General features: G+C 41.4%; 1 protein-coding gene across 5 annotated transcripts in view; it reads left to right on the plus strand.

Moving 5' to 3' along the window:
* Positions 1-18,800, plus strand: part of col5a1 (procollagen, type V, alpha 1) — a 75,049-nt gene that overhangs the window by 23,662 nt on the left and 32,587 nt on the right. For 3 of the 5 annotated variants that reach the window (XM_026173328.2, XM_080304150.1, XM_080304152.1), the window contains exons 5-12: positions 11,565-11,696; positions 13,637-13,744; positions 13,857-14,237; positions 15,329-15,925; positions 16,027-16,083; positions 17,812-17,853; positions 18,373-18,435; positions 18,537-18,611. In XM_026173328.2, the coding sequence (XP_026029113.2) occupies positions 11,565-11,696; positions 13,637-13,744; positions 13,857-14,237; positions 15,329-15,925; positions 16,027-16,083; positions 17,812-17,853; positions 18,373-18,435; positions 18,537-18,611 (1,455 nt within the window). The remainder of the gene's footprint in view (positions 1-11,564; positions 11,697-13,636; positions 13,745-13,856; positions 14,238-15,328; positions 15,926-16,026; positions 16,084-17,811; positions 17,854-18,372; positions 18,436-18,536; positions 18,612-18,800) is intronic. The other 2 variants (XM_080304151.1, XM_026173329.2) reach the window with 2 other exon arrangements.

Consider the following 18,800-nt stretch of genomic DNA (forward strand, 5'->3'; position numbering starts at 1 on the left):
ACATCGTCCGCAAAAGAACTTGGTGTCCTGCAGTTCCCTTCTGCTGCCAGCTGTGCTAGATTTGCTTGCTGCTCAGTTCATCCTCTTTTGCTGTTTCAAAGTGTTGCCTTATTGTAGCTAAATCTATAATCAAGCTGTTATAGTTCTCTTTGCGGCTTCACGTCTGGATTCTTTGTTTAAAAGGGCTATGACACTTCGCTTTACAGAGGTTTTTCCACAGGCAGCTACTTGTTTCAGTTATTAGAATAAGAGCTTTATTCCTTCCACCCCTTCTCTTCCGTTTATGCTTAATAAAGATAGGGAGTCAAAAGATGTATGATAATCTGACTGGTGAGAAGAAGCTTTTTGTGCTTTATAATACCTGCAAGTCCCTGATATGGCTCAAAAAGTGTTTGTGCACTATGAATTCATTTGGACAGTTCCTGTAAGAGAGCTTTTGTTGGGTTCCTGTAACAAGTTTTTGTCTGAATATGTGTGTCTCTTAAACCTGACCCCTGTGTTTGTGAGGAACACAGACACACACACAGACACACCAAAATATTCTGAGAGGCACAAAGAATAGTGTTGCCTTTGTCCCTTTGGAGTTGTGCTTGTTTAAAAGAGGGGATTAGTCTGCGAGGCCAAAGCCCTCAATAATAATTAGTAACAGAGGCTGACTGATGTGACTGATCCTTAGCCAGCTGACCTTTAACCTTACTGTTACTCAGCCGTATCAGATGAAGAGAAAGAAATATGACATCACTTCCCTAGCCACTGTCGCTAAAGTTTCCCTGAAAGACATGGACAAAATTATAGCCTTGTAAACAAAATCGAGTTTCTAAGTAAGAGACTTATCTGCAAAATGAACTCTACATATGAAGCTTTTTATCCAATGTTGTGGGGAAAATGTGGTTCATGAGGGAAAAAGGGAAGGATGCCAATTTTACTGGAGCACAAATAAAGATATCGTGTCATCTGTTTATATGTCTGCATTCTGTGTTACAGCCATTATTTCCCCTCTTCAGCCTATTAGCTCACAGCTGCCAAAAAGATGACGGCATTTATCCGTTTGTAACTCTGCTCTACTTCTATTATTTGCCCCTAGCATACAAATCAGGAGATCGGGGTGATAGTGGAACAATTAAATCTTAGCCAGCAATTTTAGCGGCGGTAACAGTTCAGTAGTTACCGTGGGAACGGACAGATATTTTGTGGGAGATGTTTAAAGCCCCCCCTGCTGTGCGTCTGCCAGTTAGGAGACAGGACAGGCTCCAGTGCTGCAGAAAATGGAAATTATGCCACATAGTTTCCAAATTATGCTCAGGTTGCACTCCTTTTCCTCTCATTACTCTCTTTGTAGTTTAGTCTGATCCCGTGTTGACTTTTGCCAGAGCTGGTTACCCCCGAGAGCTGGTAAGTGTGAAAACACAAAATAACATATGTGATTTCACTGTCGGACCTTTACATTAGAGTCTGGGGATTTCCAGGTCAATTTCTTCAGAAAACTGCAAACCTTTATTTTTATTTTTTGCACGATACTTAAAAAGAAAACATAATTGCTGGTAATTGCTGATTTATAAGAGATTTTAAAAATGACATACTTAATGGGTCCTAAAGGGAAAGTACAACCCCGAATCACATTTACATATTTTCCTTCTTGCCTGTATTGCCTCTTAATCCATTTCACTTGTTTTGGAGAGAAAAACATGAAGTGAAAAGATTAGGATTTATCACACTGTTAAATCAGAGTGATTGGTGATTGGTGCTATACTTCTTTTTTTAATGGAGCCTTTCCTTTGCATACAGTAGTAAGAAGAAAAGCAGTACTTATATGCTTAGGTGGTTTGTGGTTTGGTTTCTGACAAGGTTTTTGTGGTCACAAAGAGCCTGTCTGTCCTCTTGCACCACTCTATTTTAGTTGCTTGGTTAAGGGTGCTATGTTTGTATGGAAGCCCGTTTCCGCCACCAAATAAAAAAAAAAAGCTAGTATCCATAACTCGAAATTTCGAGTTATCTTCTCGAAATTTCAACTTATTAACTCGAAATTTCGAGTTAAATTTCGAGTTAGCTTTGCCAATCAAAAATATACACCTGGAAGCATATGGCGCAGAGGAACGCGCACTCAAAAACAGATCCCAACAAATTGGCGCTTTCGCGAGTACGTTTGCTGATAGTAACACCATGTGATTCAGCTAATAACACAGGGATTTCATAATTTGTGAAACCAGGCTGAGAACACTCAGCAATCTGTGCATTCACGACTGGATGTAATACCGGTAGCTTAGCTGTAGCATTTGTAGCTGAGGGCCTCAGCTTCCGGGTAACGAGGAAATGACGTCATTCATGTAGATTACGGATTGGCAGCGCTAACTCGAAATTGCGAGTTGCTTTTCTCAAAATTTTGAGTTAATAAATCGAAATTTTGAGTTAATATGTCGAAATTTCGAGAAAGTAACTCGGAATTTCGAGAAAATAACTCGAAATTTTGAGTTATGGATCCTTTTTTTTTTAGTGGCGGAAACGGGCTTCCATAGTGTTTGCGCTTGTGCCAATAAAAAGTGTGAAGGGAATTAAAAAGATTTTTAGGTGTGCAAGTAAGCAAACTTTTTTTGGAACCAGGTACAGTAATCGGTGCTGTTGCAAACTAATTGTAATCTTTTGTTTTTTCCCTTTTTCTCTATGATTGTTGTTTGAATGCTATCAATTGCCGCCATTATTCAGTATAAGCTGCTTTATATCATAGGTTAAAGACCCTACAATATTAATGGGAAAACCCTAACAATCACATGACCCTCCTATGAGCAAGCACTTGGCAACAGTGAGAAGGAAAAACTCTCTTTTAACAGGAAGAAACCTCCTGGAGAACCAGGCTCAGGGAGGGCCGGCCATGTGTGAAATATCTTCTTGAAGTTTTCACTTGTTTTGAGATGATGACCATGGATCAGTAGAGCTACTCCTCATACACTGAAATGCGGAAGTGCAAGCATAAAGTTTTGTGTGTGTTTTGAAGAAAATATAATCTGATCAAACATTATTCAGCTTTAAATATTGTTCAGCTTTAAAGTTACTGTGCAACTGTGTAATAAAAATGTGCTCACAGCTTTAAAGTTACTGTGCAACTGTGTGCTCACGACTTTGGCCTTGAGAGCGATAAGAAGCGATCGCCTCATCCTGCAGGCGAAAGATATCTGCAAGCGAAGAGACTAGAACACTCAAGGCCGCTTTCCTTTTATGGAGTTGTTTTTCTGCTAATGCAGCACTTTCCTCACAACCCCCTCCTGTAAGTTTTAGAGAATATATACCCATCCTCACAGAAAATATTAGGAATCTCTTGATGTGAGCTGTTTTTGAGAGGTTGTCTCTGTCTCAATAAAAGTTCACTGATTCCCCCATCTGCTGCAGGTGTCCGGTTGTCTTCATTCTCCGCCAGCCTGGTTAAGTCAATTCCTCCTTAACATCTAAAAGAACCTATTTAATGAAGGAAGACGGGTTCACTTTGTGTTTAATATTATTCTATTGCTGTTGTTGTTTTTTTTATATCCTTCAGTTTAAAGCAGATTTAATGTAAAATGAATGTAATAAAAATGACTACACTCATTTTATCCATTAATTTGAAAGCAAGTCAAAGATCGCCTTGATTGTTGAAATATTGGTTACGCTGACCAGTGTCACCCCTGAGATCATCATTTTGTGGTTTAAATCTGCTTAAGAGTGCTTTCCACAGCTATGGTCTTCTCATTAGGATTAACAGTTCTTTGATTCAATGAACAAACTCCCTGAAACAGCAAATGAGAGTGTAGCCTGTGTAGCATTTAGCTTGGTTGACATAGCTAGCTAACATGAGGTCTTTTAGAAAGTTGTTTACTCTCATACCCTTACATTCTCTTCCTCATATTTTTTAATTTCGATTAAACCTTCACTTATTTTCTGTTATATGTTTAGCTCCGGAAAATATTCACACAAGAGTTAAAGCAAGGTGCCGTTTTATGTTTGGGAATGCAACCTGGAATGCTGACCCCTGCTGGTCTTTGCAAAATCTACACAAAAGTGGTAGACTGGTCATTCTAAGAGAATAAGCGTGTCATCAACCAACATTAGATTAAGGTGTTTTGAAAACTATCAAATTAACATTAGCATAACAAAATTGCAATATAAAGAGTAGCTAAATCACCTTAAAGGGTACTTCTCTGACAGATATACCTGTGGGTACAGATTAGATATTATTGTTTCTCTGTTTGGATGTATTTCTAGTGTCTCTTTATCTCTGCATGAAAGACTCCAGATTCTAAATGTACCCCTGATTTCCTTGTTCAATGTTGTTTCAAACTGAGTTAGCCAAGAACAATCAGAGATAATTTAATACCCATCCCTTAGTTGTAAGTAGCATTCAGTGAAATGGCGACCTGTGGTTGGTCTGAGGTAACCTAAGTGGGACAGATGAACCACTTGGCCCCACTCAGAGTTAATCCACAGGGGAAAGCGGTTGAATTGAAGCAACTGAGGTGGAGATGTGCAAACACAGCACTTCTTGTCTGGCCAAAAGCACAGACAGCAACTTCCATGAATGTGGACAATGATATGGTGGAGTCTTTATCACAGAAAGATATATTCGGCCTGTTATAGGGGAAGACATCAGAGGGAAGTTTTGAGTGTACAGAAAACAAAATAATGTTCCGAAATGAGAAGGGCTGGAGGAGAGGGGGAGGTCAGAACAGGAGGTGTGGGTACAGAAGCCAAAAATGTTGGGTCATTCGCTGGAAAGAATGAGGAGTTCTCTCCCCAGCTGATGTCAGTCTTGGAACAGGAGCCGCACCACATGACATCATCCAGAGGTTTCCTTGGTATCCGCTGATAGGCTGTCCCAAGAGCGAATGGGAGGGTGAGTGATAAGTTTGGTAGGATAGGTAACAAAACAGAAGATGATTACGCTTTAGATATACAGAAATAAAGGATTAATGATGAAATGAATAGGGAGGGTTAAAAGTAATAGGGTAAGACTAAGGGAGCAGGGGAATGGGTCTGGAAGCCTTCAGTCGGAGTGGAAAGAAGCAAGTTGCGGGGCCCCTGTAGAGCAGATAGAGCCAGGAAAAACTAATAAAAAAATGCAACACATGAGCTTGATGCTCATAATGAGCTTTAATATTGTCATGGCCTGATGGGTTTTTACACATCCTGTTTTCCCATCTTCACCTCAGGACTTTCCTCCATTTTTTCCCACCAACATCTTTATTGTTCACATGTTTCAGTCATCTAAGGTAAAGATTTGACAGAATGAGTGATATTTGCAGCAGACTTTGCAATCTCCCAATACACTTTGAACCCTTTGTCACTCAGTTTTCATTGGTCAGTTTGAGTGACTTTGCCAGACCTTGGCTTGGCTCCTGTGTTATTAATTTTTTTCTCAGTTAATAGTTTCAGTAGCTTTAGTAAAAGCATTTCAGTTTGTGGCTCTACTGTTAAAAATGTACGTGACCTCAGATTTCCATTGGGTGTCAGAAAGCAGTAGCAGTTTGTTCAGTTTTTCTAATGCGTGGATAATGGCCTCTCTTCTTTTGCCCCATTAGAGGAGGCCAAGAAATTTGATGCCCTGCTTGGGTCTCCATGACTGCTTTGTATAAAAAAAATTATAAGTGGAAATTTAGGTTCTTCCACAAAGAAAAGAAAGGGGGGAAAAGGAGATCCGGCTTCAAGTGGACAATAAAAGTGGTACACATAGTAATTAATCAAAGCATTACAAAAGTGTGTCTCTCATTTACACTGCTCATATATTACACAGGACTTCCTAATGTTATAGAAACTTTAAAAAAAAAAGTAGCCCCAATCTTATGTGTGTATGCATTTTCCCCCCTACTCAATATAATTCACTAGTATAGTGTGTGCTGGGTCATTTTTTTCTGTTAGGTTGACTGTAACACAGTCAGAATTTAATGCAGAGTTTCGCCCGGGGCTGTCTTTGCTCTACAGAACTCCAAATGAGGGATGAGGGATTGTACGGCGTATCTCACCATGTGAGCCAGGGACCAGTGTTTCTGGATAGATCATCTCAAATGATCTCAAGGTCTCAAATAACCCTGAATTGCAATGTAGAGAGCCCTCAAATCCCCTGTTCAGAAGTGTGATGGCAAATTAGCCCTTGAGCGCAGACACTGAGAAGGCCACAAACATGGCTGATCAACATATAGCTCAGAGAAAGTTCTGTAACTACATTCCTAAATCCAATTCACTCATCTTACACTCTGCTTTCTGAATTCAAATGCATTCTGCCACAGTATAAATCCTTAATCCAAAGACGCCATGATGTTCAGTTTATATTGAAACTATTTCTATGAGATGCTGACTGATCATCATGATCATTTACAAGTCAGAAGCTAGTGGCGCTGTCAGTCTTTTTTTTTTTACATTTACATCTTTGTAATGGCATTTCAGTTCAATTAGATTAAATTTTATTTATATAGCGCCAAATCACACCTAAAGTCACTGCAAGGTACTTTATACTGTAAGTAAAGACCCTGGAATAATACAGAGAAATCCCCAACAATCAGATGACCCCCTATGAGCGCACACTTGGTGACAGTGGGAAGGAGAAACTCCCTTTTAACAGGAAGAAACCTCCAGCAAAACCTCTTTTTGTTTAAACTTTCCCAGATGCAACCAGTTGCGGCAGATGCAACCAGTTTGGGTGAGGGGTGGGCATAAATGGAGAGGGCACATATATCATGCAAACTCCAGTGAAATGCAATGCAATGCACAAAACCCAGCCCCTAAATATATGATAAAGTTTAATCAGCACTTGAAAAAAGTTCCAGCAGAAAGCTTTAGCTAATAAAGAACTCAGTGTATGATGCTGAAAGTCCTTACTGAAAGTTTAATTTACCCAATCACACAAGTACTTATATACCTAACATTACACTATGATGGCAACTGTGGATTGAACCACCAACCTTCTAATTAGTAGACAACTGTACTCCTTAAGCCACAGCTGTCTTTGCCTTTACTGTGGAAAAGGGTTGTGGTTAGTGATATAACTTTAAACCCCAAGTATATGGACCTGGATCCTAGTAGCCACTTGCTCCACATACTTATGTCTTCACGTGCTTCTTTGCATTATCTTGTCCAAGGTATACATCCTGCTTCACTGAAAAAGCACACTACTCTGTACATTCTAGGCCAGACATCACTATCCTTGGGATAGATGGAATTTCCACGGATAATTAAGATTTTCCTTAACTCATGTCAAAAGTTGATATTTCACTCCCTTTTTTTCTCCGTGTTATTCCTTTACTGTGTCAGCAAACCGTGAAGTGTGCCCTCAGCACTTTTTAATGTAGATTTCAGCAAATGCCCAAGCCAAACGCCCTCCTAGGTGAGTGAAGCAGTTTCAGCTTTCCCAAAAGAACAGGAAATGGGAATATGCCTTCCCGCAGTCCATAGAGATGTGGGATTAAAGTCTTATGTGCAGTGAGTGTCGCAGGGGCTGGGAAACTAAGGGTTAGAGTGACACGGGACATCCAGAGGGAATCAAAAAACTGGGCAGCGACAATGAGGTGGGGGAATGGTTACTGTAGGGGGCTGTGTTGTGGATAAGTGGGGCCGGCAGACAGACATGTTGCTGTTGGCAGCAGCTCTGAGGACTGAGATTGGACTAGAGTCTGGAGGGGAAAGTGGATGAAAATTCAATTGATGTCTGACGACGGTTTACATTTATGCATTTTGCTTTAGTTTTCTGCACGTGCGTGTGTCTACACATATACTTCTATACCTACATGTGCGTGGTTATGCGACTTTCTATGCATGTGTCCTTTCTGATTTATTTCCCCTATGCAGCGAGCTGACCTCTGCAGCTTGTTGTTTGGTTTTTGTGGTCAGGTTGGACAATGCCCAGACGCTGGGGCTGCATGTGAGTGCGCCGGTGTGGGCTGGCAGTGACACCAACGCTTGGCTCGGAGCTCGGGGGTGACTGTGGAAATATGTTGGGAAAGTAGCGCTCCTTAAACTGCAGCAAGACCTCCAAGAGTTACATTCTGCTCTTTGGGGGCCACCTACTCATTTTCCTATGCTGACATCTGATCATAAAAATGATGAAAACTCACCTAGAGTTTTTCTTCTTTTGACTGCTGCATTTGTCTCCTGTGAGGTTTAGAAGGTAAAAAGAACCATTATCAGATGTCCCCGTGGATATGTGAACATAATGAGCGTTGGTTTGTGCTGTGTATTTCGTGGTACGCTACTCTAAGCTTGAGAAGGTGCAGATTTCATGGGACACAGTGCCTGCCCCTCCACCAGCAGGGCGGGGGGAGTTGCCTTAGGCCCTTCCTCTAATCAAAATGCACCTCTTTTGGTCTATGCTCACCTAATGCTTTAAGTATGTCTCTGTGTGTGCAAGTAAAATGAAAAAGACGGAAGAAGAATATGTGTGCATTGGTAACTGTCCACTTTTAACCTCCAAACATAGCCACGTTTACTCCCGTTCATTATGCGATGTGATGATTTTGAAATGTCACCAATATTGATTTTCGTCCTATCCATCGCATTTTGTAATTCAGAAGACGGAACACAATGAACTTGGTCCACCCTGCATGATTGTGGGTCAGATACAAATGGAGACAGATGTTTGGCATTGTGATCACCAGAGCACTCTCCTGCCCCCATCTGGACATAAGCAGAAAAATCTAGCAGTGTTGTGTTTCGGGAAAAAAGAAAAAAAAAGAAAATAGGGTGAGCTGGGGAATAAAAGCTTAAAAGACTGTGTGATATTTTATTTAGGAAAACTCTGAAAAGATGAATTTTTCAGTGGCATTGATCTGTACGGATTTGCTCCCATTCCGCATTCTTGCTGCGAGCTGTGGCCTTGCGCTCTTAACATGTTATGTGCGTGCAGGTGTCTTTCAGCGTGAATCGTGTCCAAGTGAGGCTGGCTGTCGCTCACAGCCACAGGCGATGGCTTTAACACCAGAGCTCGACATCAGGCGAGCTCTGGCGAGGAGCAGAGTCGTATTTCAGCGGAGTCTGGGGAGATGCTGACAACTGCAGCCCTGTTATTGTCTGAGAACTCTGCCTTAAGCACTGCTCTGATGTGCCACATGATGCTCCAGAGTGAAAAATATCACTGTCCCTCCTCTAACAGGAGAGCTGATTGCATGTGTTCTATGGTTTCACCCAGCGTTTGGGTGTTATGCAATAATACCAGGGTTTTTTGGTTGTTTTTTTTAACCCTTTGTCTCAGATGTCAATCACCTCATTTCTCGGGGTCACATATCGGCTCCTTGTGATGTGACTCGTGAGGTGAAGAATAATCTATAATGTCCTGTTAACCAATCAGCCTTATTACACGCTGAATGTCTGACTCTGCAGTTGCACTGCCGTTTCCCCTCGTCAAAATTATGGTGACACAGCCCAACCCATTTGCACTAATGGAGTAAATTCCTCATGCTCTAATGGGTTGCTGGACTAAGCTGGGCATTCAGGGCCAGAATTCAAAATGAGAAATTTAAGCATCAGCATACGTCTGCGGTAGAGTATAGGGAACATTTAGCTCCTCCCCTCTAACTGTAAAATAGTAGCTTATGCAACATTTGGCTTCAGAATCCGTGGAGTGACTTGTGGTGAAAAGAGGCTCAAAGACAGGAAATCAGAACCAGCTTTAGTGGTTGCCATGCCGCCTCGAGACTTCGACAGTAGTTTTACTGTGAAGGTGTGCAGCTTTCAATGTCGGTGTAGAAAACAAAACACACAAGAAAGCGGTGGACTTACTATTATCACATGCCTGGCAATTGAGGCTAAAAGTTAAAGGAGGTCTTATACAGATATGCAACTCATAAAACAGCTGAAGTCATAGTGAGAGCCTCATTATAAACTCTAGTGGAGGTTGATGGATGTCAGCCTTTTTTTTTACTTCTATCCCCAGCAGGGCCTGTGCAACAGTATACTTTTCTACCTAGGCAAGCAAGGACCTCTTTCTTTCTTCTTTCTGTGTACATGTCACAGATCATTAAGCGCCTTCTGCCATGGTGCTCTACGTGCTGCGAGGATGTGCTAATTAAAGCTTTGGTGTATGATTAATAGTCTCGTCTTGGAAAACTTAGGTTCATGCAATACCACTTGTGGCCATAATGTACCCTGACATTCCTTTGGCTGCTGTGGGAGATGGAGGGGGGAAAAAAGAAAACAGAGAAGTGCAAGAATGGCATGTGAATAGGAAAGCGGTGCAATGCTCCAAATGGAGGGGGCTATTTTGCTGTAGAGTGGGTTTATTTCTTATTGAGTGTGACCTCATTTCAAACACTGAATTCCCATCGTCCCCTGTCAGCGCAGCTGCGGCACACTGCTCCGCTGAAATAAGAGGGGGCATTGCGCTACAGTGATACCAAGTCTACCCTCCTGTAGATTGTGGCTTCAGAGGTGGCCATTTGAAAGCTTCAAAGTCCATAGCTGGGAGTGCTGTGTAATGGCTCCTCTAGTCCTTCTGTTTTGGAGGAAGAGACTGATTTCCCTGCATCCACTATAAAGTCCAGCTATAACATAAACCAAGGATGGAGCAGGAAACAACTTCTAGTGAAGTGTTTTGCAAGGGTTATTAAAGGATCTGAGGCAAGGGGTACTGAGTGGTATGTTCAAGCAAAGCAGTGGGATTGGTGCACTTCATTGAACTCTCACTGGTTAGACCACAAATGCAATCCATTTATGCATGTCAGTAAAGAAAGCTCATTTCAGCTGGAAAGACATGTTGAGGGTTTTTTCTTTTTCAACTTTTGGCAATTGAACATAATTAAAAACACTTCATCCTCCGTGGCGGTCCGTTCCCATAGCTGCGTCGCTTCACGATCCTCCTGCCTCCTGGAAATATATTTGTTTCAGCTACGCTGACATCGTGTTTGATTGATGTGGAATGACATCACTGAATTTGGAATTGCGACCAGTACATGTTTGGATAAATGCAATACAAGGTTTTGGTGCCATATGAATTCTTTTCAGAAACGTGTGGGAAGCACACCCAGCTCCCTATGTAGCCTGGGGATCCTTCTGAGCCTTTCTCTCCCTTGTTCTCTCTCAGTAATTTTCTAGCAGCCTTCTCTGTTCTGTCTCTTTTTTAACTTCTCTCTGTCTTAAATCTCTCTTCCTCTTCTTCTGTTCCACAACTGCATGTCCACTCAGTGTATACATAGATATACACAGAGCTCTTATCTCTTCTGATCTAGTCCTAGCTGCAGGTCTGCTCATGCACATGCCTTACACAATCAGTTTGAAGGTAAAATCACTTACAATTCACACAGACTGAGGTCAGGCTTACATGTTGTGCTCCAAACATTTGATCTTGTTTATTGTGTTGCTGTAGCTCTGTTCGCCTGACACTCTTAACTCTGATGCAAAATGGCATTCTTGGACCCTTGACAACGTTCTTCATCATTTAGTCACCCTGAGATTCCCCTGGCTTGACCTAGTTTCTTGACTGCCTGTTCTGCAGCAATGTCACATTTGCAGTGTAGATGCTTTCCCTTTTTCACCTCACAGGTCACACAGTGTCATGCATTGCTTCTGTCATTTTCATTTGTTTACTTATTAGCATGCATGTATGTTTGGGTTTCTAGGGAGACATCCAGCAGCTAATGATTGTAGCAGACCATCGTGCTGCCTATGACTACTGTGAGCACTACAGCCCTGATTGTGAAGTGCCATCCCCTGACCAGCCACAGAACCAGGACCCCGGCACAGACAACGCTGTGAGTAACATTACTTTTCTGCTTTTCAAATCATCTCTGGCTCCATGTTTTATTCTGGCACTCCTCTAAATTATTTTTTTATGGTTGGCTGGAAGAACAACCAGCAGATTCTGATCCTGTGATCCAAGCCTATGAGCAGCAGTGTGCTTTGTAAGGAGCTGGGATAAACAGTGTGTTTAGAGCTCAGTATGTGAAAACGAGAATTTTAAAACAAATTCTAAAACCTACTGGAAGCCAGTGTAAAGAATATAAAATGGGAGTGATGCTTGCTCGATTGTGGGAACCCGTTAATAATCTGGCCGCAGCATTCTTTATTGCTTGAAGACGTGAAAGAGATCATTTATCTAAGCCAGTAAGCAAAGCATTACAATAATCTAAGGACGATGAAAAAAATGCATGAATAATTTTCTCCAGTTCCAAAAGAGACCATAAGTTGCAATTTAGAAATGTTCCTTAAATGAGAATAGCAGGAACAAGACATGAATTTTACATGTGAGTTGAAACCTAGAGAGGATTCAAATATTACACCAAGGTTTGTAGCACTGACTGATGTGAACAAAATGAAGTAAGAGCCCGACTGATTTGAGAATATATATCACAAGGAGATATAATCATGTCTTAGTCTTGTTGACATTTAAAATAAGGTAATTATTAAAGAGCCAACCAATAAACCATGGACTAAGGTGAGCAGCCTGCACAGCTGGTGAGGCTTAAAAGACATATATAGGTGAGCATCATTGTCATAGAAAAAGCTTGAATGGTGCTTGAATTGTGATAGCAAAAGAAAGGATGTAGAAAAAAATAGTAAAAAAATAATAATGTACCCAGTACTGAACCTTGTGGAACCCCACAGCTTAACGAAGCAGTGTTAGAAGAGAAAATGCTCGTCCATGAGAAAGAAAGAAATGTAATGCAGAGCCAGAGATAACAATGATGTGGTTTTTGTAATTTTGCCTCTGTACAATCCCAGAATGTATTTTAAAGCCAGTAATCAAAATGTGCGAAAGTCTAGAACTGCTGGATGTCAACAAACGCTGTGTTTCCCATGAAGATGTTAGTGTACAAAAAGCTATGCATCTAATTATACATAAATGACAAAAAAAAATCACAGGTTTCGTCCAAGTTTTTTTTTTTTACTTGTTAACCAGTGCATAAGTGTAAGTGCAGCTTTGTAGGCTACCGCTTACTAGAAGCAGTTTTTGTAGATTCTTTACATACAGAATGAAACTACACATTATAGAATCCAACAAAAGAACCACTTAGTATTTTCTTGCTGGTCTTACTCATGGAAATGATTAAACCATAATTGTCTCTAATACTCAAATCAGATCTTTGCTGGATCCTGTGCTGAAAAGAGCCTCTTGGCATTGTGTAAGAAACCTGCAATGTGCCAGAGGAAAAGTGCTGACTGGGAAGAACCAAGTTATCAGTCTATGCATTTACTTAATCATGTTTAGGAATGATGTGGTGCCTGCCTAAGCTTGCATTCATGCACTGTGTCATTTTTCCCACTGAATACCAATATACTCAGTGTGTGCTAATTAACGGGATGTCAAAGAAGTGTTACAGGATGAACAGGAAGCTCTTCCTTTTGACTTTTTGATTTGCCCAGGGCCCTGTTTGTTACACAAAATCTTGCCCCTCTGTTTTCCTTTTTTCTAAAGATAGGTGCTGGAGTCATTAGGAAAACTATGTAAGAGCAATGTGTCATTCAGTCATAGCAGTTTACAACAGGCAGATACAGTGTGAGCTTTCCACAAGGAGGAGGAACTCCTGTGTGCTTCTGATCGATGGTCGACCGGTTGTACAAACATCAGCCAGCCAGAGGCAATAGCGCAGTGCAACATATTTAAAAATCATGTTGCTAATAATTGATTGCCAATCTTTCTCTCTCAGTCATACACTCTCTTAATGCTGGTGGAATGTTTTTCTCCCTTTAGAAGAAAGCGGAGGACAGCTACTATTATGAATACCCTTACTACGATGATTTGGAAAAGCCTTATGACTCAACTCTTGATTCTGAGACAACTGAGACAACCACAAAAGAGGTACCATTTCATGTTTGCTCTAAATGCCCGCATCTTATACATAACTGTATTGTTTCTATGTTACTACAGTAAAGCATCCAATGCCAACGTCCCCCTCCAAATATCTTTACAGGAGACAGAAGGGGACAGTCTGATCACAGGGGGTGAGATTTTGAAAGGCAGTTCGACTGGCACCGACTGGACCTCCATCTCCACCGGCTCATCCTCTCGCTCATCCAGCAGCTCTTCAAGTACTGATACTGGAGGAGGAGAAGATGATTACGCATTGGGGGTCACGTACGGCACCTATGAGGGCTATGACGACTACTATGACTCCACGTCTTCACCTGGTGGCGTTGATACCTCTCGAAGTGTCACCATCACCGGCATCGGCACTGGGGGCGAGCTGGACCTGGGAGCAGGGGGAAGGGTTGATTTGAATGCCGGGACTGGAACGAGGGTCATCACCACTGGTGAAAGGACTACAGTCACAATCTCCAGCAACAAAACATCAGTAGGTGGACATTAATCATGGGAGTTAATTGTTGCCAGTATTACTGCACACCTTTATGAATGGTATTGTACTTTGTATATATTCATTTTATTTTCTTTGTTCTTTTAAAAAAACTTTAAGAAGTTTGTAGCACAGGCAAAGTCAGACAAAGGTAGGGTGACAGAATACACAAACATGTATGTAGGAATAGGTCATAGATAATAACTACTGATTTGTGAATAATGGGACATAAATATAAATTGGGCTTATTATGTAATATTATATTACAGTTTATTTCTAACTAACTAGGCGGCTCATTCTCATTCAGTTGACATAAAACCTTTTTGGGGCCTTCTTGAAAGAAATGTAAAGAATGTAAAAATAAGGTCAGAGGTCAAATGTGACTAGATAGATAGTAAAGTCTACAATAAATAAACAAAAAAGTTAATGTAAAAGTGCACAGGTGCCTAGTAAGGGTCTGAGAAAATGTACATGTGCAACAGTGATTAAAAACAAGGAAAAGTAAAAATGAAGCATAGATTGGATGCAAACTATAGTGTGATGTTTAGAATCTCCATGTACCAGTATCATTTCCTACATGCTGCCAATACAAATGAAGGCAGTAGAATTTAAAGCATAGTTTTAAAGATAAAAGATGTTTCATGAAAGTTTGACCTTATTTGACCTTGACTTGAGATTCAAAGTTAAGTGATATTTATGTGTGTAAACAATAGCAGTAAGAAACATGGTTTTAAATAGCTCTATGTAGCATTATTATCAGCATTAAATCTATTGACCTTGAAGGATAGGTCAGAGGTCAAACTTGTCATGATATTTTAAATCTCTATCCGATACTTTTATACGCTGACACACCACAATGGTAAGTCAATTATAATTAGATTGTCAAATCAATACGTTTATCTTGAAAATGTTGGTGGATGTAGGCCCAATGTTAATGGATTGTTAACACCACCCCACTCTACACCCCTGCAAAATTTGATCAGAATTCATTCAAAACTTTTCGAGCTATCATGTTTATGGATGGAATGGTATTCAAAAGGCCACATTGCCAGTTATCCTCAATTATTCTGTCCTGTTAATTGTTCCAACAGGCAGGAGCCTCCCACGATGACTACGGATCCTACGGATATGACGACTATGACTTTGACAGGACCCACACCATTGATGGAGATGGCAGCAGCAGCAGCAGTACAATAAACATTGGAGGTGGAGGCAGCAGCAGCAGCAGTACTCTGAACATTGGAGGTGGAGGCAGCAGCAGCAGCAGTACTCTGAACATTGGAGGTGGAGGCAGCAGCAGAAGCACTACTGTGCACGTCAGTGGTGGAGGTGGTGGCAGCAGCAGCAGCAGTACTCTGAACATTGGAGGTGGAGGCAGCAGCAGCAGCAGTAGCACTACTGTGCACGTCAGTGGTGGAGGTGGTGGTAGCAGCAGCAGCAGTTCCACCATCACTCTCGGGGGTGGAGGAAGTTCCGTGTCAGTGGGAGGCGGCTCAGCCAGCGCAGGCACCGGAAACCAAGGGTCCATCGCCACTGGCACTGGCCTGGATGTGGATGCCTATGATTACACGGAAGGGTTCAATCAGGAGGACCTGAAAAACTATGACGGAGAGCTAGATGAAACCTACGATTACGGCACAGAGCTGCCTAACATAGGGCTGCCCGCTAACACTCAGGATTATGGGCAGGTGAAATTAAACAGGATACACTGCAGAATAAAAATAAATCATAAAGGTGATGAAGATAAGTGAGGGTGGGCTGACTTTGTTTTTGTGTCTGTGCTGTGTAGGGTTACGGAGCTCATGGTGAGAAAGGACAGAAGGGAGAGCCTGCTGTTATTGAGCCTGTGAGTATGACTGTTTGAGCAACATACACAAGCAGCAGACGAAGGCTCCGTTTGGGCTCATGGGGAGGACATATGTGTAATCCACATCTAAACACAAACTATCCCTTACTTCCTGAATAAGGCTCCATAAGCCACACAAGCTCACCACAGTCATCTGTTAGCATCCTCGGACGAGGCCTTGCTCCTGGCTGTTCATCGTGGCTAAACCATAAACATTTGTTGTAGAGCCATGCGGCAATTGTTAATAAGCTCTACACACGGTGTAGGGAGCGTGTAATCACAAGGGAAGTAAAACCAGGAAGCACAATAGGAAGTATGAAAGGAATTGTTCAATTAAAAAACCTAAAACAGACACTCATATATATATGCAGGTAACACTGTGAAAATCTCTTCCTATATGGATATATATGCCACAAAAGGTTTGCATGTATCTAATATAGCACCAGCTGTTTTACTTCAAACAGAAGTCATGGAGCTCCACCAGGCATACCTGCCTCTGTGACTGAGTGCCTTCAGTGTTTACAGAAGGAGTTCATGTTTTTTGAGTCCACTTCCTTAATGAGCTTTTGTGTATGCACACGTATAAGCATGCTGGAACACACATACGCAACCTCCCAGTGTGCTTTTGTCCCTTTGCAACATGCAAAAAGCTGTGAGGTAGAAAACTAAGAAAGCTAAAAAATTACAAAAGGGCAACATGTTATAATACAGCCCTTGACTGAGGGTGTAATTCCCCTGTAACTGAGTGGACTTTCTATGTATTTTTTTTTTAAAGTATGCAATAAAATTTACCTACAAATACTTAATGATAGGTACACTAAAATAAGGACCTAACAAGTCAGATTTTTACAGGAAAGACGCTTCTGTAAATACATTTATTTGGTCAGTAAGTAATTTTAAGTAGCACAACGTCTGGATATTTTGCAGGAATTTTGACAGAAATTATGCTACAAGTACAAGTGTGGGCTGTATTATGAAGTGCTAACTTCAATGAAAAATAAATACATGTACAGACCCAGCCCCTCAATCAGTAGCCACAATGCAGGTGACACACAGGAATAACTGCAGGGATTGAAGAAAAAAAAAAAACAACAAGTCTGAAGGAAGTGTTTAAAATAAAAATGCTCTGAAGGCAGCTTGAACTTTGGAGAGTGGGCAGAATTTTAATCTCAGAAAACAAAAAGCCAAATTGCTACCACAAGAGCAAACAATGTGGTATTTATGTAGCTGTAGAGCTGCACTGATGCATCTGTTAAGTCAGATCCTTGAGTCTTTGAGACATTGAAATGAGATGAACTGCTATTATTGCCTTTTCAGTGTTACTGATCAGGCCCTAACTCAAACACTAACCCTACACTTAGACTGAACTAATTCCAAAATGTTCATAGGCATGGCTAAACTGGCTTTATGTTTCCGTTTGCATGTGTGAATAAGTTTAACATCCCCACTGATCTGATTAGCCCTTAACTGAACTTGTCCGGGTAGGGGAAGCACCTCAGGATGGCTTTGCCTGTTGTTTGCAGCCACTCTCTCGTTCTCTGTGGATCGACTGCAAACACAGCTGCAGTGACAGGCATGCATGCACATGAGTCAGCAAAGATGGGAACATGATGAAGGGACAAGTTTACAAGTGAACGTTTTCCTGTGTATTGTACTCAAGTGTGACAGTGTTGTTTGCAGCCATGTGCTTATGAATGAGGCCTAATGATTTGTGCTTGTGTGTTTCAGGGAATGTTAGTGGAAGGTCCGGCTGGGCCTGAAGGGCCAACAGTAAGTCAATCTTCCTGTCTCTTAACTTCCTGTGTTTTCCTCCCCCCCCCCCCCTCGCATCGTAATCGCTGCCGTTTTTCTTGGCAGCCACTTGGTAAAGAAAAGCCAATAGAGCTTCCTTTCACGCATTCATTGTTTGTCTGCACTACCAGAAAATTCGAGTTTTAATGCTTTGCTGGCTCCCGATGCAAAAAGGAGTGGCCCGAGCAGTTCCCCCAAAGCGGTTTTTGGACTTGATTAGATGTCGAAGGAACGTCGTCATTTATTTAGGAAGATTCCTTTAATACAGATTTGCTTTGACACCCTGCAGATGGAGTCCAGCCACTGAAGCGTTGCACTACAATATAAACAAATAAGAATACCCCACAAAGATTTACAGCTTCACAGCCTCTCTTATAAAATATTGCCACATGCACATTCCGTTCTGCTGTATGTGACCATTTTGCAAGATGAAGGCAAAACCTTGTGTTGTATTGTGTGTATATATAGAAGTTAAATGAGGTCTTCTGTTTAAAATAGGGTCTCCCTGGACCCCCAGGTGCTTCCGGCCCACCAGGCAGTCCTGGAGATTCTGGAGAGAGGGTAAGGTTGTTTTTTGTTTTTTTTAATGTCCTAAACATCACCAGAGGTTTACAAATACAAATAATAAAACACTCACTTGTGTTTGTAATTTCCCATCTAAGGGTCTTCCAGGTCGTCCTGGTCTTCCTGGTGCTGATGGCCTGCCAGGACCTCCTGGAACTGTCCTGATGCTGCCTGTAAGTAAAATACAATTCTTCTTCTTCTTCTTCCAAAGTCAGAAATTCTAACTTAGTGCTTTAATCCTTGTTTAACCTCCTTTAAGACCAATTGTTATTATTGACACCGTGTTTTAGCGATAACTTATACAATGAAGTGGAATAAAGGGGGTTTCCCATCAAGCCATTTATGATGAGCCTAACCCTTAC

This window comes from Astatotilapia calliptera, chromosome 7 (assembly GCF_964374335.1).
Source record: "Astatotilapia calliptera chromosome 7, fAstCal68.1, whole genome shotgun sequence".
Classification (NCBI taxonomy): domain Eukaryota; kingdom Metazoa; phylum Chordata; class Actinopteri; order Cichliformes; family Cichlidae; genus Astatotilapia; species Astatotilapia calliptera.